General features: G+C 54.1%; 1 protein-coding gene across 1 annotated transcript in view; it reads right to left on the bottom strand.

Moving 5' to 3' along the window:
* The window catches only part of NHEJ1 (non-homologous end joining factor 1), a 45681-nt gene that overhangs the window by 23278 nt on the left and 3321 nt on the right, over window positions 1–19082 (bottom strand). The window contains exons 3-4 of the mRNA XM_054381353.1: window positions 18434–18572; window positions 16038–16096 (exon numbers count right to left, since the gene is read on the bottom strand). Of these exons, the coding sequence (XP_054237328.1) occupies window positions 16038–16096; window positions 18434–18572 (198 nt within the window). The remainder of the gene's footprint in view (window positions 1–16037; window positions 16097–18433; window positions 18573–19082) is intronic.

The raw sequence follows: 19082 nt of genomic DNA, 5'->3' as shown, positions 1-19082 counted from the left end.
CTGATAACCAGAGACAGGGCACCATCTGCCACGCCACTTGTCACATGTCAAGTGCACGGCATGTCCCCAGGCCCACCAGCACAGAGCCAGCTGCCACACCCTGCCCAAGGAGGGACCAGGCCCAGCTGCAGGCAGAGAGCATGCTGCCTGCTGTTCACACATGTCCTCTTCTACCTGTAGGGACAGCTCAGAGACCCTTGGCCTCCTCCTCATCTCTGATACCCAGGGCACCGATTTCACACTAGTGTGGCAGTGACAAGGACACAAATGCCTCCAGCCTGTATCCTTTGGGCTTCAACCCCCTAGTGCCAGGTGTGAATTTGGATTGTCCTACAAAATAAATCCAAGAATCAGGGCAGCCAGGTGTCCATGCAGGGGGGCATCAGCAGCAAAACAGCCAGCGAGGAACAGAGAGGGAGTGAGGAATGGATCATTCATTGAAATGGAGGTACCTGAGACCTTCCTGGCACTTTGCACCAGGCTCAGACCCTGCCAAAGGCTTCCAGAGGCACTGGGCAGCTTTTGGGGGACAGGTTTAGGAGGTGACCAGCCAAGGCAGGGGTGTCAGGCAGGGGCAGGGATGCAGGAGCTGAAGATTGTGGCAAGCTGCAAAGGAGAGCAGAGATGTTGGAGAGACCCTGACCAGGTGCTACCCATGGGTCTGCTCAGCTCTGAGCTCCACAGTGCAGCCATGAAATGGGATAGCACCCAGGGAGAGCCCACCCCCAAATCTCCACAGATCACATTGTGCCAGCAGCTGTGGCCCTGGTTGGTGGTTGGATTGACACTTCCAGCTCTGTACAACGCCACTTTCCCAGGCACCACGCTGCCAAAGCAGGTGAAAAACAAGCAGGGGTCGTGCGGTCAAGGGATGCAATGAAAATGGATGAAGCCAAGTGGGCTCATGAACATTAATGCCTATTGTGGCTTTCAGGAGCACCAACACCATATAAGCTTATCTAATTTTACTCCTAGCCATGCAAATGCAGCAATATCTTGCAGCAATATCCTGCAGCAATGCCAGGACAATACTAGGTGTGTTTCAGCTGGCAGGGCCAGGGTGGCATGCCTGTCACCAGCCTATGCTTCCAGGCTCTGTTCCCCAGTTCTCTGGCAGCCAGGGTGAGTGGGATGAGAGCCCAGATCTCTCTGCAAGCCCTGTGTCCCAAAACACAGGGAGCAAAAGCCAGGCAGGCAGGGAGCTGACCACGTTGTGATCGTGGCACCTGCGCTGTGCCAGGCATGTGTGCCTCTTGGCCTGGAAGCCAGCCAAAGGCTATTGCTGGGGAAACAGGGAGGTGTGTGGGGCTGGCATACTTCATGGTTGGGGAAAATGTCACTGACTGGCTCTAACCCCTCTGGACAAGGGGTAGCCCAATCTAGCAGGGTCTGCATGGGCAAGTAATGCTTTAAAAAGTGTCACTGATTAATGTTACAGAGCCAGAGGGAAGAGCTAAGGAGACACCTCATCACTCTCTACAGCTACCCAAAGGACATGGTAGAGAGGTTGCTGCTGGGTCTCTTCTCACGAGTAATTAGAGATAGAACAGAGGGAATGGCCTCAAATTGCAACAGCATAGGCTTAGACTGGACATTAGGAAAAAATTTTTCACAGAAAGAGTGGTCAGACATTGGAATGTGCTGCCCAGGGAGGTGGTTGAGTCATTGCCCCTGGATGTGTTTAAAGGTCGTTTAGATGTGGTGCTTGGGGATATGGTTTAGGGGTGAACGTTGTAGAGTATGGTTGATGGTTGGACTAGATGATCCTAGAGGTCTTTTCCAACCTGAATGATTCTATGATCTTCCAAGAAGCTGGCTAGGCCTAAGAATCCTTCCAGCCATGCCAACAGCATGCTTCAGGGGAGAGGAGGGCAGGGCAGGCAGGGTCCTGGGGAGGCATGAGGACGGGCAGGCGGGATGTCACTGCACTTGGGATACACACTCCCTCCCTGTCCTTGGGCAGGATGGGACCTGAGGAGCAGCTGTCCTGGGACTTCCCCAGGAGCCTGGGACAGAGAGTTCCCAGGTTGGAACCTGGGAAGTAGCCATGCTAAGGGCCATGGGGATGTAGGGATGCTCCCCCAGACTTGTCCTTTCTTCCTCTGCCCCAATATCCATCCGCATCTCTGGCAGTCAAAGCTCACAGGTCATATATTAGGCACAAGCTGCTACCAGCAGCAACATGACTAGGAAGGATTTTAGGAGTGTAAATCATTTGGCTTGGCAGCATCCTCCCAGCTGCAGGCTGAAGGGTGCCACAGGCCACCTGTGTCCCCTTGGCGAGGCTGGCAGCCCGAGAGCCAGCGCTTCGGTCCCCAGACATGGCAGCAGGCTCCTGTGCTTGGCCAGTGCAGCACGAGGTCATGGGCAGGCACAGGGGAGACCTTCAAGTTGCACAATTACCGTATTATGTAGCACTAATAAAAAAAAAAAAAAAGGGGGGGTGGGGAGTGGGAAAGGACTTGAAGTTTTCTTAGTGCCACATAGTAAAGTATTTATAGAAAGCCAGGCGTGAATGGGCCGCTCACAGGCCACTCTCCTCCTCGGCGTCAGGATCTCCAGGAATTATTCTGTGCAGTCACATTGTTGTATTCACCCAGAGATTGAGTTTAATTACAGACAGGCAGGCAAACAAGCTGTCAGTGTTCCAGCCTCACCGGGGAAAGGGCGACTGAGCTCCCTTTACCCAACCCATTTTAAAAAGACCCAAGGTTGAAATGGAGGAGTGGGGGGAGGTGGGGCTGGCAGACCCAGTGCTGGGGGCAGCTGGGATGGGGAGGAGGGGCTGCAGCAGGGATGCGGGGTACCAGGAATGCTGCAGGGGATCTCTGGGTAGGAGAACAGAGCTGGGGCATTGGGGAGAGGATGAGGATGGTGAGCAACAGGTGAGGAGGTATGGGGCACAGAGACCAAGAGGTGCATGGCCCAGACATGGCCAGAGCTACTTCAGGATGCAGGGCCTTGAGCATCCACTGTGAGCAGGTCTGGTATATCTCTTCAGAGACCCTGAGAAGCTTCCCAAAGAAAACAAGGGGAGAGGGGAAGGCTCCCAACTTATTACAGAGCAAGGTATAAACAGAACAAATAAATATAGAGCTGCTTTATTACAAGGCTGACCAGCTCTGGTGGCTGGCTGATTACAGGGCAGGCTGCTCCAGCACCATGCAAGCCCAGACCTCAATAAAGGCCAGATTGGAGCTGCCTTTTGCTCATTGACAACTTCAGCCTGCTTCTGCCATGCTACTCAGCTCTGGCACACTGCTGGCTGCCCCCACAGCCCAGCACGAGGCAAAAGGGAAAATAAAAGCTTAAACAAATAGTGAGTAAGCGATGAGCAGAGGCAGGCAAGATCAGCAGCCCAGCAGACAAGCACTAAAAATACCATTTATTTTCCTATGAAGCCAGCAACTTCCAAAACTGTAGATTTAAACAACAACAAACAAAAAGAAAGAAAGAAAGAATAAAATGCCATAAGAATTATAGACCCATGGCGGGGGTGGGGGAAAGACCCAAGAACAAGGAAAGAAAAACACCATGATGAGTAAGACACACACGACGTACATAAATACACTGAGACGGAAATGCACAAGCCTCCTGCACACAGAGGCACATGCAGAGGCACACGTGCAGGGCTGGCTCCCAGCTTTCGGTGGAGATGGAGCCAGACACACTCTCTCCTCTGCTCTCCCTGGGCCACAGGGCATTGACCTCCACATGTGTGCAGACACACAGGCACACACACATGCATCTTTCCAGGGCTTGCGCTGAAAGGGCACTTTGTCTCCTGGTCCCCAGCACGCTCTACACCTGGGTTCCTGAGACATCACTGGCAAGACAGTAGCCATTGTCCCCAAGGGTTCCCGTGACCACCTCGGTGCTGAATCCCTGGCACCCAGCACAAGCCACAGACCCCATGGTGGGATGGAGGGTCAGGGCACAGACCCAGATGGGCCAGGAGCCTCCTGGCGGGCAGCCGAGGCAGCCCCATGCCTGGGCGGGCAGCCAGCATGCCAGCCCCCAACATGCCCGCAGGAGATGAGGGAGGAATGGAGACCAGCACGTCCATGGGGCTGTGGGTCGGGAGGCTTTAAAGGAGTTGATTTAGTATTGTCCCACCTGCCCTGAAACAGGCACTTGAGCAAGGGATGGAGGTTGCTTCGGGTCACCATAGTGCTGAACAGAGCCATTATAGTGCAGAGCAGAAGAAAGGGGCTGCTTTGGGATAAGTCAGCTCCCCTAGGCACAGCTGGGTGGGACTGCCATGGTCCCACATGTCCCCTGTGCACAGCTGTGCCAAGAAGACATTCTCCCAAACACCTCCCCACAGTGATGGATGAACATCACCCTGACCACCAAAGTCCCCATGTCACCTCAGCACCACTGTACCCTGCTCAGGGCACAAATCTGGGAGAAGGGGCAGAGCTAGAAGGGAAACCAGCCAGCATCTGTGCTGTGCAGCTTTAATCAGCACATGTCAAGGGTGTATCGCTGTGTGCCTCAAGGGACCACAGCCTTACTACCACACACTGCCCACCCCACTCCACAGCAGAGCCTGGTCATGGTGCTCTTGGGGAAGTTGGTGTGAGGCAACGTGAGATACATCAGAGCCTCAAATCTCCTTCCATGCTCTGCACAGAATGGTAGCACTGGGCCATGCCAAGGCACCTGCCCTCTCTGCATTTCTTCTGCCCTCACCATCCACAACCATCTGCTTGGGCAGGTCTTGCACTGGGCACATGGTATGCAGCACACAGTGTGCCCGGGGCTGGCTGGGGCCATCGCAGCGGCCACCACCACTGTCCCCTCTGCCCCGAGCCCGGGAAACGGAAAACGGATCTCTGCAAAGGGCAGCTCATGCGGAAGCTGTTCGCATCCCGTAGTGCTGGCTGGACGGGTGAGGAGCAGGGCAGCTCCCAGGTCGCCAGGTTATCGGATGATAACAAGCCAGCACAGCCTGAGCACGCGACTTCCAGCAATGCAAGGCTGCTTCCTTTGTTTTGGGAAAACAAGAGGGAAACGAGACCTTTTCTGGCACGTTCTTGCTTGGCCTGAAGCTGTCCCCCATTTGCACCGTCACAGAGAGAAGCCATCCCCTTTGCCTCCATTCCAGCAGGAGCAGAGTTCTAGCACCAGCCCTCACCCTTTTTGCCTTCCTCACCTCTGCAGGGAGCAAGGCTGGAGCTGCTGATACACTGAGCAGGTCAGATGGCTGCTCCTTGCATGGAGACTCCCTGCTTCTGCTTGAACAAGTTCACCACCCAGGCAACCTGTGTGGGTGATGCTAAGGCTTGGGTGGCCAAGATACCTATACTTTGGGCTGTGGGATCTCAGTGCCTTCCCCAACCCCAAAGGTGGGGCTGAGTCCTGTACTGGGGCAGGGGAGCAGCACCAGGCTGCACAGGGCTCCAGCAATCATTCTTACCTTTCCCTCCATCCCATGGACCTGTTCTACTCCGACAGTGGTACCTCCAGCTCCCCGGAGAGCCGTGGGTTTGATGGGGTGTGGAAGACCCCCACCCCCACCCCTTCCCCAGCAGAGGAGGAGGGGGAGGAAACATAATAAGAAAAATAAAATTTATAAGCAAGGCAGTAATTACAGTGTGGCTACAAAAGGCAGCCTCCTCAGGGCCATCATTATGTGGCTAAATTTAACGCCCCGTGTGGCTGCTCGAGGCGGGCGGGGGGAGCCGCGTCCCAGGGCTTTGAGCATCCACACAGACGCCAGCCCCTGCTACCTTCCCTCTGTGCCGGCCAGGGCAGCACAGCTGAACGGCAGCCAAGGAAGCCATAAAGCAGGTCAGAATTTTTTTAATAGTCTATTTACCAAGATGCTGTTTTTACTGCCGAGGTTTCTCTCGTTTTATCTCTGGGCTTTTTTTTTTTTTTTCCTTGCTCTCTCTTTTTCCCCTGACTCCTGAACAGACTGGGCTGTATTTTCTGTTTTAGGTTCCTCTCTCTCACTTGCTCTAAATACTATTTTCAGCACTCTAATTTTATACGGTATGTCTCTCTCTCTTTTTTTTTTTTCTTTCTCTCCCCCCCCCCCCCCCTTTTTTTTTTTGGTAAATATTTGCCATGACTAAGCCAGGACACATCCCGTTTAAAAGGCTCCCATCCCACAAAACATCAGCTCTTTAATGACATGAATCTCATTAGCTCTCCCCATGAAAAGAGGTATAGAAAGGGAGCATCACTCAGCCCCTCAGAGCTCCTGTATCTGCACAGACATATATTTAGCTGCGTGTACTGTACAGTCACAGAAGAGGACAGTCTCGGCACACGCACACCACCTCATTCAGCCAGAGGGACCTAGAGTGGGGGCCCCTGGGACCAGTGGGTTTTGGGATATCCGTCTGTCTGGGATGGGGTTGGGAAGGTCTCTGGGCCCAGTGGAGCCAGAGCTGGTCCCCAGGAGCTGGTGGCCAGGCACAGAGGGGCCTCACAATCCCTCTCCAAGCTAGAATTTGGGATCGACTGAAGGACTGTCTCCAGGATGGGGGGCTGGTTTTGCAGAGCCACCTCCTGCAAAAAGAAGGGCTATGAGATGTGCGCAGGCACTGCCCCTCTCCAGGTCCTCCACTCCACAGCATGGGTTCAGCACTAGGTGACAGATGTTGACTGCACACTTGAGCTTGACCACAAAGGGCCAGCACAAGGTCCCAGGAAACGTACTGGGTCCAACAGCCCTGAGAGTTTCCTTACCGAAGAGAGGGTCTGTCTGCATCCACCTACAGACACCAAACAGAAGCTGGCAGAGCATCTACAGCCCAGGTGCAAGTACAGCATCCCTGGGGAGCAAGCACAGCTCCCAAGAGCTCAAGCTCTTCCAGCTTTCCTCCCAGCAGAGAAAGAGGTTTTGTCTCCATCCCTAACAGCATACTCTCTTGGGAAACTGTCCATTCACAATTCCGTGCTGGGCATGGTCACCCTTACTTCAGCATGGTCTTTCCTTCCTCAGCACAGTCATCTTTTTTTTGACATTGTCATCCTTCCCCTGGCACAGTCATCCCTCCATCACTCCTTACTCTTGGTTCAACAGTTGTCTGGTACCAGAAGGTGAAACCCCAGGAGATGCCTATGGTTGAGATCTCACCCAGAGCCTGAAGCCAAATGCAGCAGGAGAGGTCCACAGAGAAATTTTTTCTCTCTCTTTCCCAGATCCTCTCTGCGTTTTCCTTCTCATTATGGTACTACCAGTTTCTGGTGCTATTCCTCAGCCTTACCGCACCCCAACCAGGCTAGCATCAGGTGAGTATGTTAGCACAGCACCCTCCTCTTCCAGAAATGTCCTCAGCACCACAGGTGTGAATGCCTCACAAAAGTACTGCTGAGCCTGCAGTATGGGGCATGGTTGTGCTCACTACATTTACATGGGTGCTCCTCCACATTTTGGAGGAGACAGCAATATAAATAACCCTAAGAAGGGTTGCAAATGGGCAGTGCTGTGCAGAGACCAGTGCTGCTGCAGACACTGCACTGACTGAGCAGCACAAGCTCTCCAACCCATAGATAAGCCTGGGGGGGTTTCACTTTTCTGCTGTTTTCTTTAAGTTGACTTAAAGATTTGGCTTCAGCAGATGAGGAGATCCAGCATTAAGCAGTACTACCAGCTCAGGCAGCAGATGCCCACAATCAAAAGATAACACATCCATGATGGCTGCAGACATGCTCTCAGGTGTAGGACCCTCTCCCACAACAGGACCACACGTCCAAGTGTTTCCAGAATGCAGAGAGCAAGACATGACTGGAAGGAGAGACCTACACTTCCCCAAGTGCAGGTCTCCCAAAGCTGGGGCTTTCTGCAGCTGTGCTGGGATCCAGAGCCCATGTGCTGGACAGGGCTCTGTGCGCGCACGCCGTGCCGAGCCAGACTCCCCCCTGGCCCCCAGCAGCCAACATTAATTCATTAACAGTCCCATTAACACCCAGCTGTGGTTTCCCCCCAAACTCAGGCAGGGACCTGCTCCCCTGTGACAGCTGCTGACAGGCCAAGTTTCCACCTTCAGCCCTTCTGGAGTTCTGTATAAAAATAAGCGGGCTTTTTTTTTTTTTTTCAAAAGGAAAACTGTGCTTCCCCTCTCTGCACGCCCGCGCACACGTGCACGACTCACAGCAGGAATTTGCTCCAATTTCCCCCACCCACAAACACATCACTTTTGGCCAGAGACCAAACGTGGGCATTTTCAGTCCAAAATCCCTCCTTTTTCAGCACCCAAGAAGACAAGAAGTTGGCATGACACTGAGCTGAGCTAAATGGGGTGCCTGCTCCCTGGCCAAGGGGTGCAGGAGACCCAGCAGTGCTCCCACTGGGACCTCATACAGCATCTTCAGCAAGGCAGCTGCCAGCACCTCCCAGGGAGTTGCCCTCCTGGCATGGCTGAACATCCCATTTGGGATCTGGTACCAAATTTCTATTTTACCCTTTTCATCATCTTTCTCAGACAGCCATGATCACCAGATGCTCCAGCATCCCAAAGAGACACCCATCCCAGCACCTGCTTGGGACCTGCTACCCAATATCCATTTTCTCCTTTTCCACATCATCATCTTTCCTTGACAGCTGTGAGACCAAGCTGATGTGCAGGAAGGAAGCCCTGACCCTCCAGAAGCCATGGACCACCCCATGCCCCAAAGGGACTAATGTCCTTGCCCTACCAGGCTCTGCCAGCAGTACAGGAGCTGACTCTCTGGGTCTCTCACTGGGAAAACAGAGACCATGAGAGGACAGCCATGAAATGCCACCTCTGAGGGATCAGAGCACTGCTCAGGGCAGCTGGACATGCTGCCTTGGATAGGTCACCTAAAGGGTGGCTTCAGCTCCCTGGAGAGGACAAAGCAAGGGCCACCTATCTCCAAAGGTGCATGGCTGCTAGCAGAGCACCCTACATCCCTTTGATCTGGAGGTGTTCACCTCACCAAGAGCCTGGCTACTCCTTCCTTTGAACAGCAGAGCTCCCAAATGCCCTCTACAGCTCTGTGTCTATACGTTGTCCATATCTTTGTGTATGCACACAACGCACAGAGATTTATTCGTGTTTTCAGAGCGGTTCAGGATACATTCCAGGACGAAATTCCAGCCGGCACTGGAGCCAAGAACATCAGTGGCCCCGGCGTTCGCTGCCCCTTCTGCCTGCACACACACTAAATACGGAAAGGGAGAGGTATAAATAGAGAGAGAAACACATGAATGGCTCTGTTGCCTTACACAGATGCATGGGACGCACAGGTCTGAGCAGAATAGGAGCAAGCAGCCTCATGAATTTGAGGGCTGTGCCCCTTCCCTGGGGGCTGCTGCCTGCCAAGATGTGCCCAGCTGTTACATACAACCTCTATATGGGCCAGCATGACTGTCAGAGGCTAGGGAGACCTGAGGCATAGGGAGGGAGAAGCTCTCAGAAACAGTGTAAAAAAACTGCCTGTGAATGTCACAGGAGATGGGGGTATGTGGGGAGCTGGAGAAAGGCTCAGGACACACAAGAACATGGTGAATAAACCTAGTAGGACATTTTGGACACAGAAGGGATACAAGGAGCTGGAGAAGGCAGCGCTGGAAGTGCAGACAGCACTTCTGCTCTGCCTGTGGCTGGCAGAGTACAGATGGCAATGCCCATGTCCAGACCCTATCAGCTAAAGATGGAGAAGCCACCAAGTCCCTTGCTGACAGAGCAGTGCCTTTACAGTTTGCTCAAAGTCTTCCTTGTTCTCCTTCCCAAAAGGTCCTTTGCTTCTAGGAGCCAGTGCCACACCCTGAGCTGAATGGCCAGGACAAATGGCTGGGATGGAGTGGCAAGGTGCACCTTGGCCCTCACCTTTCATATGCTAGCCATCCCCACATCCCCCCCCTTGCCCTCCTCTAACCCTAATGCAGCCCCAGCTAGATCAGCCCAGCAAGGCTGAAATTCCAGATGCCTGTGCACTCCCCAGTGCCTCCTGCGCTCCCCAGGGCCAGGCAGCTGCCTGCGGTCACAGGGCCAATAATGCCCAAGATGTGGGAAGGGAGCCAGGATGGCGGCAGGGCGATTGGTGCTACGCTTTCTGGAGGGGGAAGGGGCTCTTCCCCTTCAATGATCCCATTTGAGCTGAGGCCTGGCACTGGCTCAAACCACCGCTTGCTGACACGAGATCAATCATCTCCTGAGCTGAGCTGCTCCTCAGCAGTGCTGCACAGCCAGTGCCCAAGCATGGGCTGGAACCTCTCCCATAGGAGCGGAGTTTGGAGTGTGTGATACTCCTCTTCCTGCTTGCAGTGTCCCTTGGCATTGGCATAATGTGGCACAGCATGGCACAGCTTTACATGGCATGGCACGGCACAGCGTGACATGGCATGGCATGGCAAGGGTGAGGAAGACTCCAACTGGAAAGGAAGGTTCCTTCTAAGTGTCAGACCATGTGCCACTGCAGAGCCGAGGGCCATACAACGCTCCAGAGAGGGTGGCTGTGATGGCACTTGTCCATCTCTCTATCCCAAAGATGGAAGTGTGATCACCACGTGATGCTGGGCTGAAATGGGTCAGGGACCGAGCAGGCACCTGCCCATAGACAACCCAGGTGCCACCCACTGTCTGCAGTGTCTGTGCCAGAGCTGTGGCCAGGCACAGACACAGTCACAGGTGATCAGAATGTGGACCACCTGACATCCCTAGCAGGAGCATCTCTGCACAGTTCTTAGACCAGCAGCTGCTGCCACCACACATCCCCATCTCCAGCAGCTGCAAGGGTTGGAGCAATCACAGCCAGCCCAGCCCTATCCCAGCTGCTGGGGGCTCTTCCTTGCCTGCGGTCTGGGCACTATTTTGGGCAGGTTGCTGCTCGAGGGTGCGTGTGCCAAGTCTGGTTTTAGCAGCGTGCAGCTCCACTGACTCACTGCTTGTGCAAGCAGACTGTGGCTGACGGTGGTGGCCCAGAAAGCGTGCCCTGGCTGGGTCCCTCTCACCTGATCGGTCCTCAGCAAACAAATAAAGAATGCTGCAGTGCCATCCACCACACCTCTCCATGGCAAACACCACGGGGGGGCTGTGCCCATGCACCCCTCAGCCCCCACACAGTGATGAGCACCTGTGCTCCCCCTCAAATGCCATCAGAGGTGGCATCTGCCCCTTGCACCTGTCGGTGCTGACATAGACACTCCTGCTCCTGTGTGCATGCTTGTGCTCTTGTGTGCATGCTTTTGCTCTTGCACACATGCTTTTGCTCTTGCACACATGCTTACAGCTAGCACAAGCAATCCCCTGCTCCTCCTGACTGCAGTAGCATGCAGTTCCTTGTGTACATGTGCGCATGGAGAGCAGCACATGCTCTACTCCCCCCAGCCCGGCTGTAGCCCACTGTGTTTCCAATGTGGGACCTGGAGCCCAGGGCAGCAATGAGATTCAGTGACCAAGACTTGTTCAGCAATGAAGTAAGGACGCCAGAAGCAGTCTCTATCCAGAAGAGAGCATAGGAACACATGGGTCTCACTAGATGAACACAGCACAGATCTCTGGCTCCACAGAAGTGCTTGCTTCACGCACCTGAGCATCCCTAAAACCCAGCCCCATGCTGCTACCTCTTCCCTGAGTCCACCTGCTCATCAGCCTTCCTAGCACCGGCACCATGGCTGACAGCTTCTTCCCCAGCCCCATATCGAGGGGCCCCAGCTCGGCCGAGCCCCCACAGAATCGTCTGGGGGGCTGTGCACCCTGCGTGCACGCAGCCCATGCCACATCCATGCCGCCAGCCCCGCTCCAGCTCTGTCGCAGCTGCAAAGCCGCAGCTACCTTGCGCTAATTAAAAACATCCCTCAGTACAAGGAGCCGAAGGGCCACTTCCTCCCTGCCGCACCGAGATGGCGGGGGTTTCAGGGATGCCGTCCTCACCCTGCAAAACGCATGGCCCACCACGGCCAGGGTACAGCAGCTGTACTCTCTGAGGTTTATTTTTAGCACCTATTAAAAAGGAGAGGCAGGGGTGCTGAAGGCAGGCAGCGTGAAGGAAGGCGCCCAGCTGGACCCCAAGGTGGTGATGGCCAGCGGCTCCGATGGGCAACACTGGCTCCCCTCCACCTGCCCCGCTGGCCCACGTCGCCTTGCGGGAGGGTGACGGGCGTCTGGCCACCGTCCCAGCCCCGATGGGGAACAATAAGAGGGATGCTGACCCCCGGGCGCCCTGACGTCAGCCAGCACCGCTGCCGGCACCGCCGCCAGCCCTGGCCTCGGGGCTCCTGCTCGCCCTCGGCTGGGGTCGGGCTGGAAGCCGCCTGTTTGTTTATCTTCCTCTCTGGCGTTGCTTGTTTTGATGGCACATCCTCCTCCTCCTCACCGGGCCCCGGGGTCGAGCCGTGAACCCGCCGCGTCCTGTTTGCCGAGGTCCCGCGTTTGGCTCACGGAGGTTCGGAGCAGCCGCCCCCGGGCACCGGCCACGGCGGATAAAAATACGCAGGGCAGAGCATCCTGGAACGCAGGGCTATATTTGCACTGATGCTATCGGTGAGTCTGTCACTGGTGTAGCTCTTCCTGCCCTCCTGGGGGCAGGAGGCATAGCACTGCATGGATCTCCTGAACCTGCCCCCTTCACAGAGTCGGACAATGGCCTCTGGCAGAAGCTGTGTCTCAAAACTCATGGGTGAGCACCCTACACTGACCCGTAAGGTATTCTCTGTGACCCAAAGGGAGACCTGTGGACAAAATACACCTGACCTGCTGGGTCCTAGGCTGCTGGGAAGGATGCCAGGGCAGCCCTGAGGTGCTGAGCCCTCTCCAGCTGCCTGCTCCTTCCCCTGATGGTGTGAACCCCTGGGCTTGCCAACAAAAGCTGCCGCCTTTGCCTCAGCTCGTGCACGGCTGCCACTCTCCCTCCAGCTCTGCCCAAGTCCAGGCAGCTGCTCAGCAGTGAACCCTTGCCAAAAACTGCGTGTGTGAAAGCGTCGTTTCCTAAACGTATAAATATTCTTAGGGCTTTGCTGGAAAAGTCCCTGTGCTTAGTTAAAATGCCCTGGACAGCCAAGCGCACTCAAGCCCAGGGAAAGTACACGTTTAAGCCGAGAAGCTCTGCAGCTCTGCCCTTAGGGACTGACAGGTCCTTTCCTCTTCATGGGTGATCCAAAAAAGCAAGCAAAGCATCTACATCAGCATCCTCCATTCTACCAGGCCTGTGCCATACCATCACAATCCCTTCCAGATAGGAGGTGCTTACTGATACCAAACATCCACAACCTGAAGCCTCATTACACAGAAGAAGCTGGAAGGCACACCAGATCTCTTCTGCTGACCTTCTTCCCACTGAAGTTCAACCACGCATATCCTAAGTTAATGTTGGGGGGGAATTTTCAACCCACCACATCCAGCAAGTTGGTTTCCTTCCAGACAGGCTCCCTGCCCACTTTTAGAGACATCAAGAGATAGAGGATCAACCACTGCCCTTGGGAGCATGCCCCAGTCGCTAATCACCCACAGGAGCAAACCCAAGCGCCTCTGTCCGAGCTTGAAATTGCCTGGCTCTGGCTCCTGGTGCCTGGCTCGTGCTCTGCTGCTCTCCACGAGATTAAAGAGAGCTCTTTACTAACCACCATTTTCTCCTTGTAAAGACCCTCACACACTGTAATCAAGGTGCCTCTCGATTTTCTCCCTGATAAGCTAGATGGAACTCTTCCCTTCCAAGTCTGTCAATGCCAGGCTCTCTCCCCAGCCCTCAATTCATTCCTGTGACTCCACACCGATTGTCCAGCGTCTTCTGAAAACCCAGGCATGGGAGTCAGTCACAGCATTCCAGGTTCCTGCAGCATGTCCCAAAGGATCCCAGACCCTTATGCTGTTCCTTTCTGAAGCCGGAAAATGGAGTACTAAATTGCCCCAGAGCTCTGACATACCTGTCCAGAGACAACAAGATCATCTATCCCACCCTTCTGCTGCAGGAAGAGAAAGGAGACTGGGGTGAGCAGCCAGTTTTGGTGGTGGAGATTTGCAAAGCCATGTTTGGTGTTCCTCACTAACACAAGATAGAGGAGGCATCAGGAGGAACAGGGGGGTACCACATTCAAACCAAAGGCAGCAGCTGCTTGCATCTCATGGCTCATTGATGCAGGATGGTACATTGGCCAAAAGCATCATCAGGGGGTTTAGAAAGCAATCAGATGACTGCAAAGATCACCCCAAGCAGACTGAATGAACAACTGCAGCCCTCCACCAGCCTCTCCTCCATGGCTGGTGCTCAGACCTGGCTGTCAGGGGATGCAGAGGATGCATTTCCTAAACCCTTCCATTCTCTGACCAGGGCTCTAGCTGTTCCTGGACCATTCCTGGCACACACAGCCCCAACTTCCTTCCCACCTTTTAAGTCTCTGCCAGAGGAGCTCCCCACTAGCTGCTTCTGTGCAGGGCTGCATCACGCCCCTCCCACCCAACCTGCATCACTGAGCACCTTCCCCTGTGCCTCACAACCTACCAAGCCTGATGTTGTATTTAGCAGATGTTGTTCGGCCAACCATTAGACAAAGACTGCATCATCCCCCGATCCTGGCACATCTGCTTGCATCCTTCCAGCAACAGCACCAAAACACCAACTCCTTCTGCCACGTCTGCCCCAGTATCAATCATTTTACCACCTCTGTCTACTGATATACTTACCCTGTTGCTGGGAGCTTGGGGTTTTCTCCTAATACACTAAATAAAACCCTTTCCTTCTGTCCTTCACTATTACTTTTCCCTGATGTGTTTAGCTTCTGTTACCCATTTTCTACACTTCATAATTTCTAATTTATATTGATTGCTATCTGCTCCCACTCTCCCATTTGTTATAAACTGCTCTTTTATTTCTAATTGCTGCCTTCACTTCGTCGCTGAACCAGAACGGGCTCTCAGCCAGCACTGCCCTCTTTCTTGATTGTGGAATTGTGGCTTTTTGTGGTTCTGAAATTCTTCTGAAAGAGCTCACCATTTTCATTCACATTTTTCTATCTAAATGTTTCCTCTGAGCTTATTTCACTCATAATTTTCCCCCTGCTTTGGAAAATTAGCCCTTTCAAAGCATGAAGGATATAAATTACTGTTTAGGAATGCCCTTTCTTTGCCTAGGGTGAACGTAATCTGGTCATGATCATCGGTCCCTAGGCAACCTCCAAGTTGCAGTCCAGCAGTGAATTCATCTCTATCTATCATAACTAGGGGAAATGAAAGCTGCCTGCACTAGATGCAATGCCGCTCATATAAAAGAGGGATCATCTACTAATTTTTAGAAACCCTGCACACGGTTTACTGCTGGCTCTGAAAGAACATCAGCCTGTGTCTCACAAAGTGACATCCTCTCAAAGCCCCTGTGACACCATGGACACTCTGATTGACTCTGGTCCCCAGCAGACACCGCTGTGCCCCAAGCCTGTGCCTTCACAGTGCACACAGGAACACTCAGAAGCATCTTGAGCCTTTTTGCATAAACGGGCATCAATTGTTTCTGATCTTGCCTTACTGGTTTGAATCATTTTAGTGCTTCTGCAATTATTTCCAGGAAAAAAAAGGATCATAGGAAGGACTCCCTCCTCCCAGCCCCAGTTTCTCTACAGCACATATCTGATTTTAGAGCTGAGTGTGCCAAGGGGAGAGTGGTGGCAACAGCTGAAAGGCATTTGTCCCCACGATGCACCACAGCAAAGCCACCCTTAAAAGCAGATGAACCAAAGGGAGCAGATGGCTTCTACTCATTCCCTTGCTCCCTGTCTGCCATAAGCATTAGTGTTTCAGGTCAACAGCAAGTGTGGGAGGCAGGTGAGGATGACCCAGAGATGACATGCTGCCATGCAGCAGCCAGCCCAGCTCACACCCTCAGCAACTCCCAGCAGCCAGGCAGCGGTGAGAGGGTGAAAAAACACTGTGCCAGGTTCACATCTGGCCATATCAGGTGTGGCCCCAGCTCTTCCCACCCTCAGATGAGGTGCAAGGACATAAGGAGAGCCTTGGGAGAGCTACTGGGCATAATCCCTCTCCAGGCAAGTCCAACCAGCCCCACCAGATGGGGGCATCCAGCCCATCACACATTGTTCTGGTAAGAGGACTTCCATTGCTCCTTACCTCAGTCATGAAGTTCTGCTGAAATGTCTGCTCCTGGAAGGGCTCTGTCCGTAGGCGGTCTGCAGGGGAGAGTAGGGATCAACCTGGTCAGGTCCAGCAAGACCTTTCACCCTGGCTTCCCCTTCCTCTGCCTGTGGGGTGAGGGAGCTGCAAGGGAACAGCTTATCCCAGCATATTTATCCCAGAGCCAGAGGGAGAGCCCAGCAGGCCCCTTAGGCTAGGGACACATCACCCAGTTAGCAGAAGGTGCAAGAACCACAGAGAAGTGGGAGAAGAAGGCTGAGCCTGTTGGTACACACAGCAGCCACACAGCAGAGCCCAAAGCCCATCCACACTTGCTCCAGAACCCTCCTGCACAGAGGAGCAGGGGACAGTAGCAGGACATGCTCAGCACCATTCCCAGGTCTTACAGCTTGAAAGAGCTGCCTGGGTCTCAGCACCATAGGACAGGGGACTGCTTGTGTTCGGCTGCTTTTCTGGAGAGGTGAGCCAGCCTGTGTCCTCCTCTTGCAAGACAGGGAAAACCCCTGGTACAGCTCATTCTGCTCCATGCCGCATTCAAAACACCAATATTTCCCCATTGTTGCAAAGATGTTGTCTGGAGAAGCTGAGTGGTGTGGCTGGTAAGACTGAAGGACAGGATGTCATCCAGAGGGACCGGGAGAGGCTGGAAAGGTGGACTGAGGAGAATCTCGTGAGGTTCAATAAGGCAAAGTGCAAGGTCCTTCACCTAGGTCAGGACAACTCTTGGTATCAGTACAGGCTGGGGGATGATGAAGTTGAGAATAGCCCTGCAGAAAAGGACCTGGAGGTACTGGTGGATGAAAAGCTGGACATGAGCCAACAATGTGCACTTGCAGCCCAGAAGGCAAATCACATCCTGGGCTGCATCATAAGAAGCGTGGCTGGCAGACCAGAAGAGGTGATTCTGCCACTTTGCTCTGGTGACACCTCACCTGCAGTACAATGACCAGCTCTGGGGCCTCAACACAGGAGAGATATGAACTTGTTGGAGCGGCTCCAGAGGAGAGCCACAGATGATGGGGCTGGAATACCTCTTCTATGAAAACAGGCTGAAAGAATTGGGGCTGTTCAGCCTGGAGAAGAGAAGGCTCTGGGGACACCTTATAGCTCCATTTCAATATCTAAAGGAAATCTACAGGAAGGCTGAGGAGGGACTGTTTAGAAAGGCTTGGAGCAACAGGATGAGGGGCAATGGTTTTAAACTGGAGCTGGGTAGGTTTAGGTTGGACATTAGAAAGAAGTTCTTTACAATGAGAACAGGTTGCCCAGGGACACTGTTGGGACCTTGTCCCTGAAGACATTCAAGATCAGACTTGATATGGCTCTGGGCAGACTGATCTAGTTGGAGGTGCCCCGGCTCACTGCAGGGGGGTTGGACAAGATGATCTTTGAAGGTCCCTTCCAACCCAGTGCAATCTATGAGAAGCACTTGGCCAGCTTTGCTCAGCAGCACTGGTGCAAAGCTTCCTCCCAGCTTCCTGATCTGCACAAGCAAGAGACAAAAGAGGCTACCTGCCCACCAGCATCAGTCCCAAGATCCAAACTGGCTTGTCCTGGCTGCCTCAAGCCCTGGAGGGCCAGCCACTGCAGGAGAGAAGGGAGTGTGAACAGCTGATGCAGCTCTAGTGCTGCTGGACAGATTCAGTCTCCTGTGGCGAGGTACCTGCTGTGGGACAGGGACCGGACTACAACACCTTCCTGGCTGTGAGACAGAAGTCAGGGCTGACCCCCATCAGATACCACATCCCAGCGGGGCAAGGTTGCCATGTAAAGGCACGTGTCACCTCTGGCAGCAGGACAAAGCACAGCACTACCAAGGGATGATCCAAAAAAACAGTGCTCAGCCAACCTCCATAGGCAGAGGTTGGGTGTTTTCCCCCTAACAAGGTGGCTCCCCTAGCCAGGTCCTGTCCCATGTCCTACCCAAGGGGGCTTCCTTCCACCTGTGCCCCTCGATGGCAAGGTGAGCCAGACACTGGAGGTCACACACACAGCTGTGCTTCCTGCAGCAGGGGAGCCAAGAGCCCCTGGTGGCTCTCCAAGCCCTTGGGCAGGGAGCCTGACACTGCTCCAGGGCCAGCCCTCACTGGCATCCCCACTGGCTCCTGGGGAGCAGCCAGGTGCTCTCGGTGAAGCAGAGTCCCTTGGCGACTCCCCAACTCCTCCAGCTACCGGACAAGGGTTGTTCCTCCTCCAGCTCTCCCCAGGGGCTGCTCCCCAGTCTTCTGGCTACTGTCTCACTGCTGGCACAGCTGAACATGAAACACAATCCTGGCTGGGTAACAGCCAGGAGAAGAGCACACCAGACCTGTGCTAAGGAGGAAACTCGCTCCCTGCTTGCTCCTGACTCAGTCCTGGGCATCCCTTCTCACCTCTGCTGAGAGTGGCCCCACTCTCCCTGTAGTCTTCAATCTCAGCATCCTTCTGGAGCAGCAAGGAAGTCAGCTCTTGCACCTGGTACTGCAGAGCCAGGCTCATCCGAATCAGGGGCCGCAGCAGGTGACGAGACACCTAAGATGGAGGAGGGACACTCCAGGAAAGGTCCAGAAACGCACATGGCTGTCCATATAGGGGTCAAAGGACAGTAGCCAGCCAAGGCTCCAGCAAGAGCTGCATCCCAGGTGAGCTGGGTATACCCCATATCTCATCCAAAACCAGTGGGAAGTGATTAAAAGACATGAGCTGGGAGAAGGGGAGGCCAGATGCTGTGGGATATGTCCTTCCATCCCAGCTCCATCCTTTCACAGCTGGGGGCTGTAGCGAGGGAGGGCTTGGGTAGGAAAGCCCAATGAGGACAGGGTTCATGTGTAGGCAATGCTCCACCCACCATTTGGGGTACAGCAAGAGACCCCATCATGTGCCACCAAGACCCTCCCCACAGCTCTGCACACCCCATTGCACGTTACTGGGCAGTAAAGAGGCACAGCTGGGCCAAAGAACAGAGGGTCTGAGGCGTCAAACTGTGGCTTGAGGAACAGGAGACTTTCACAGGGAGGCAAGTTCAAAAGCACAAGGAATTCC

The sequence above is a fragment of the Indicator indicator genome, chromosome 5 (assembly GCF_027791375.1).
Source record: "Indicator indicator isolate 239-I01 chromosome 5, UM_Iind_1.1, whole genome shotgun sequence".
NCBI classification, from domain to species: domain Eukaryota; kingdom Metazoa; phylum Chordata; class Aves; order Piciformes; family Indicatoridae; genus Indicator; species Indicator indicator.
The sequence above is the reverse complement of the archived record's forward strand: the minus strand, read 5'-3'. Positions and strand labels throughout refer to the sequence as shown.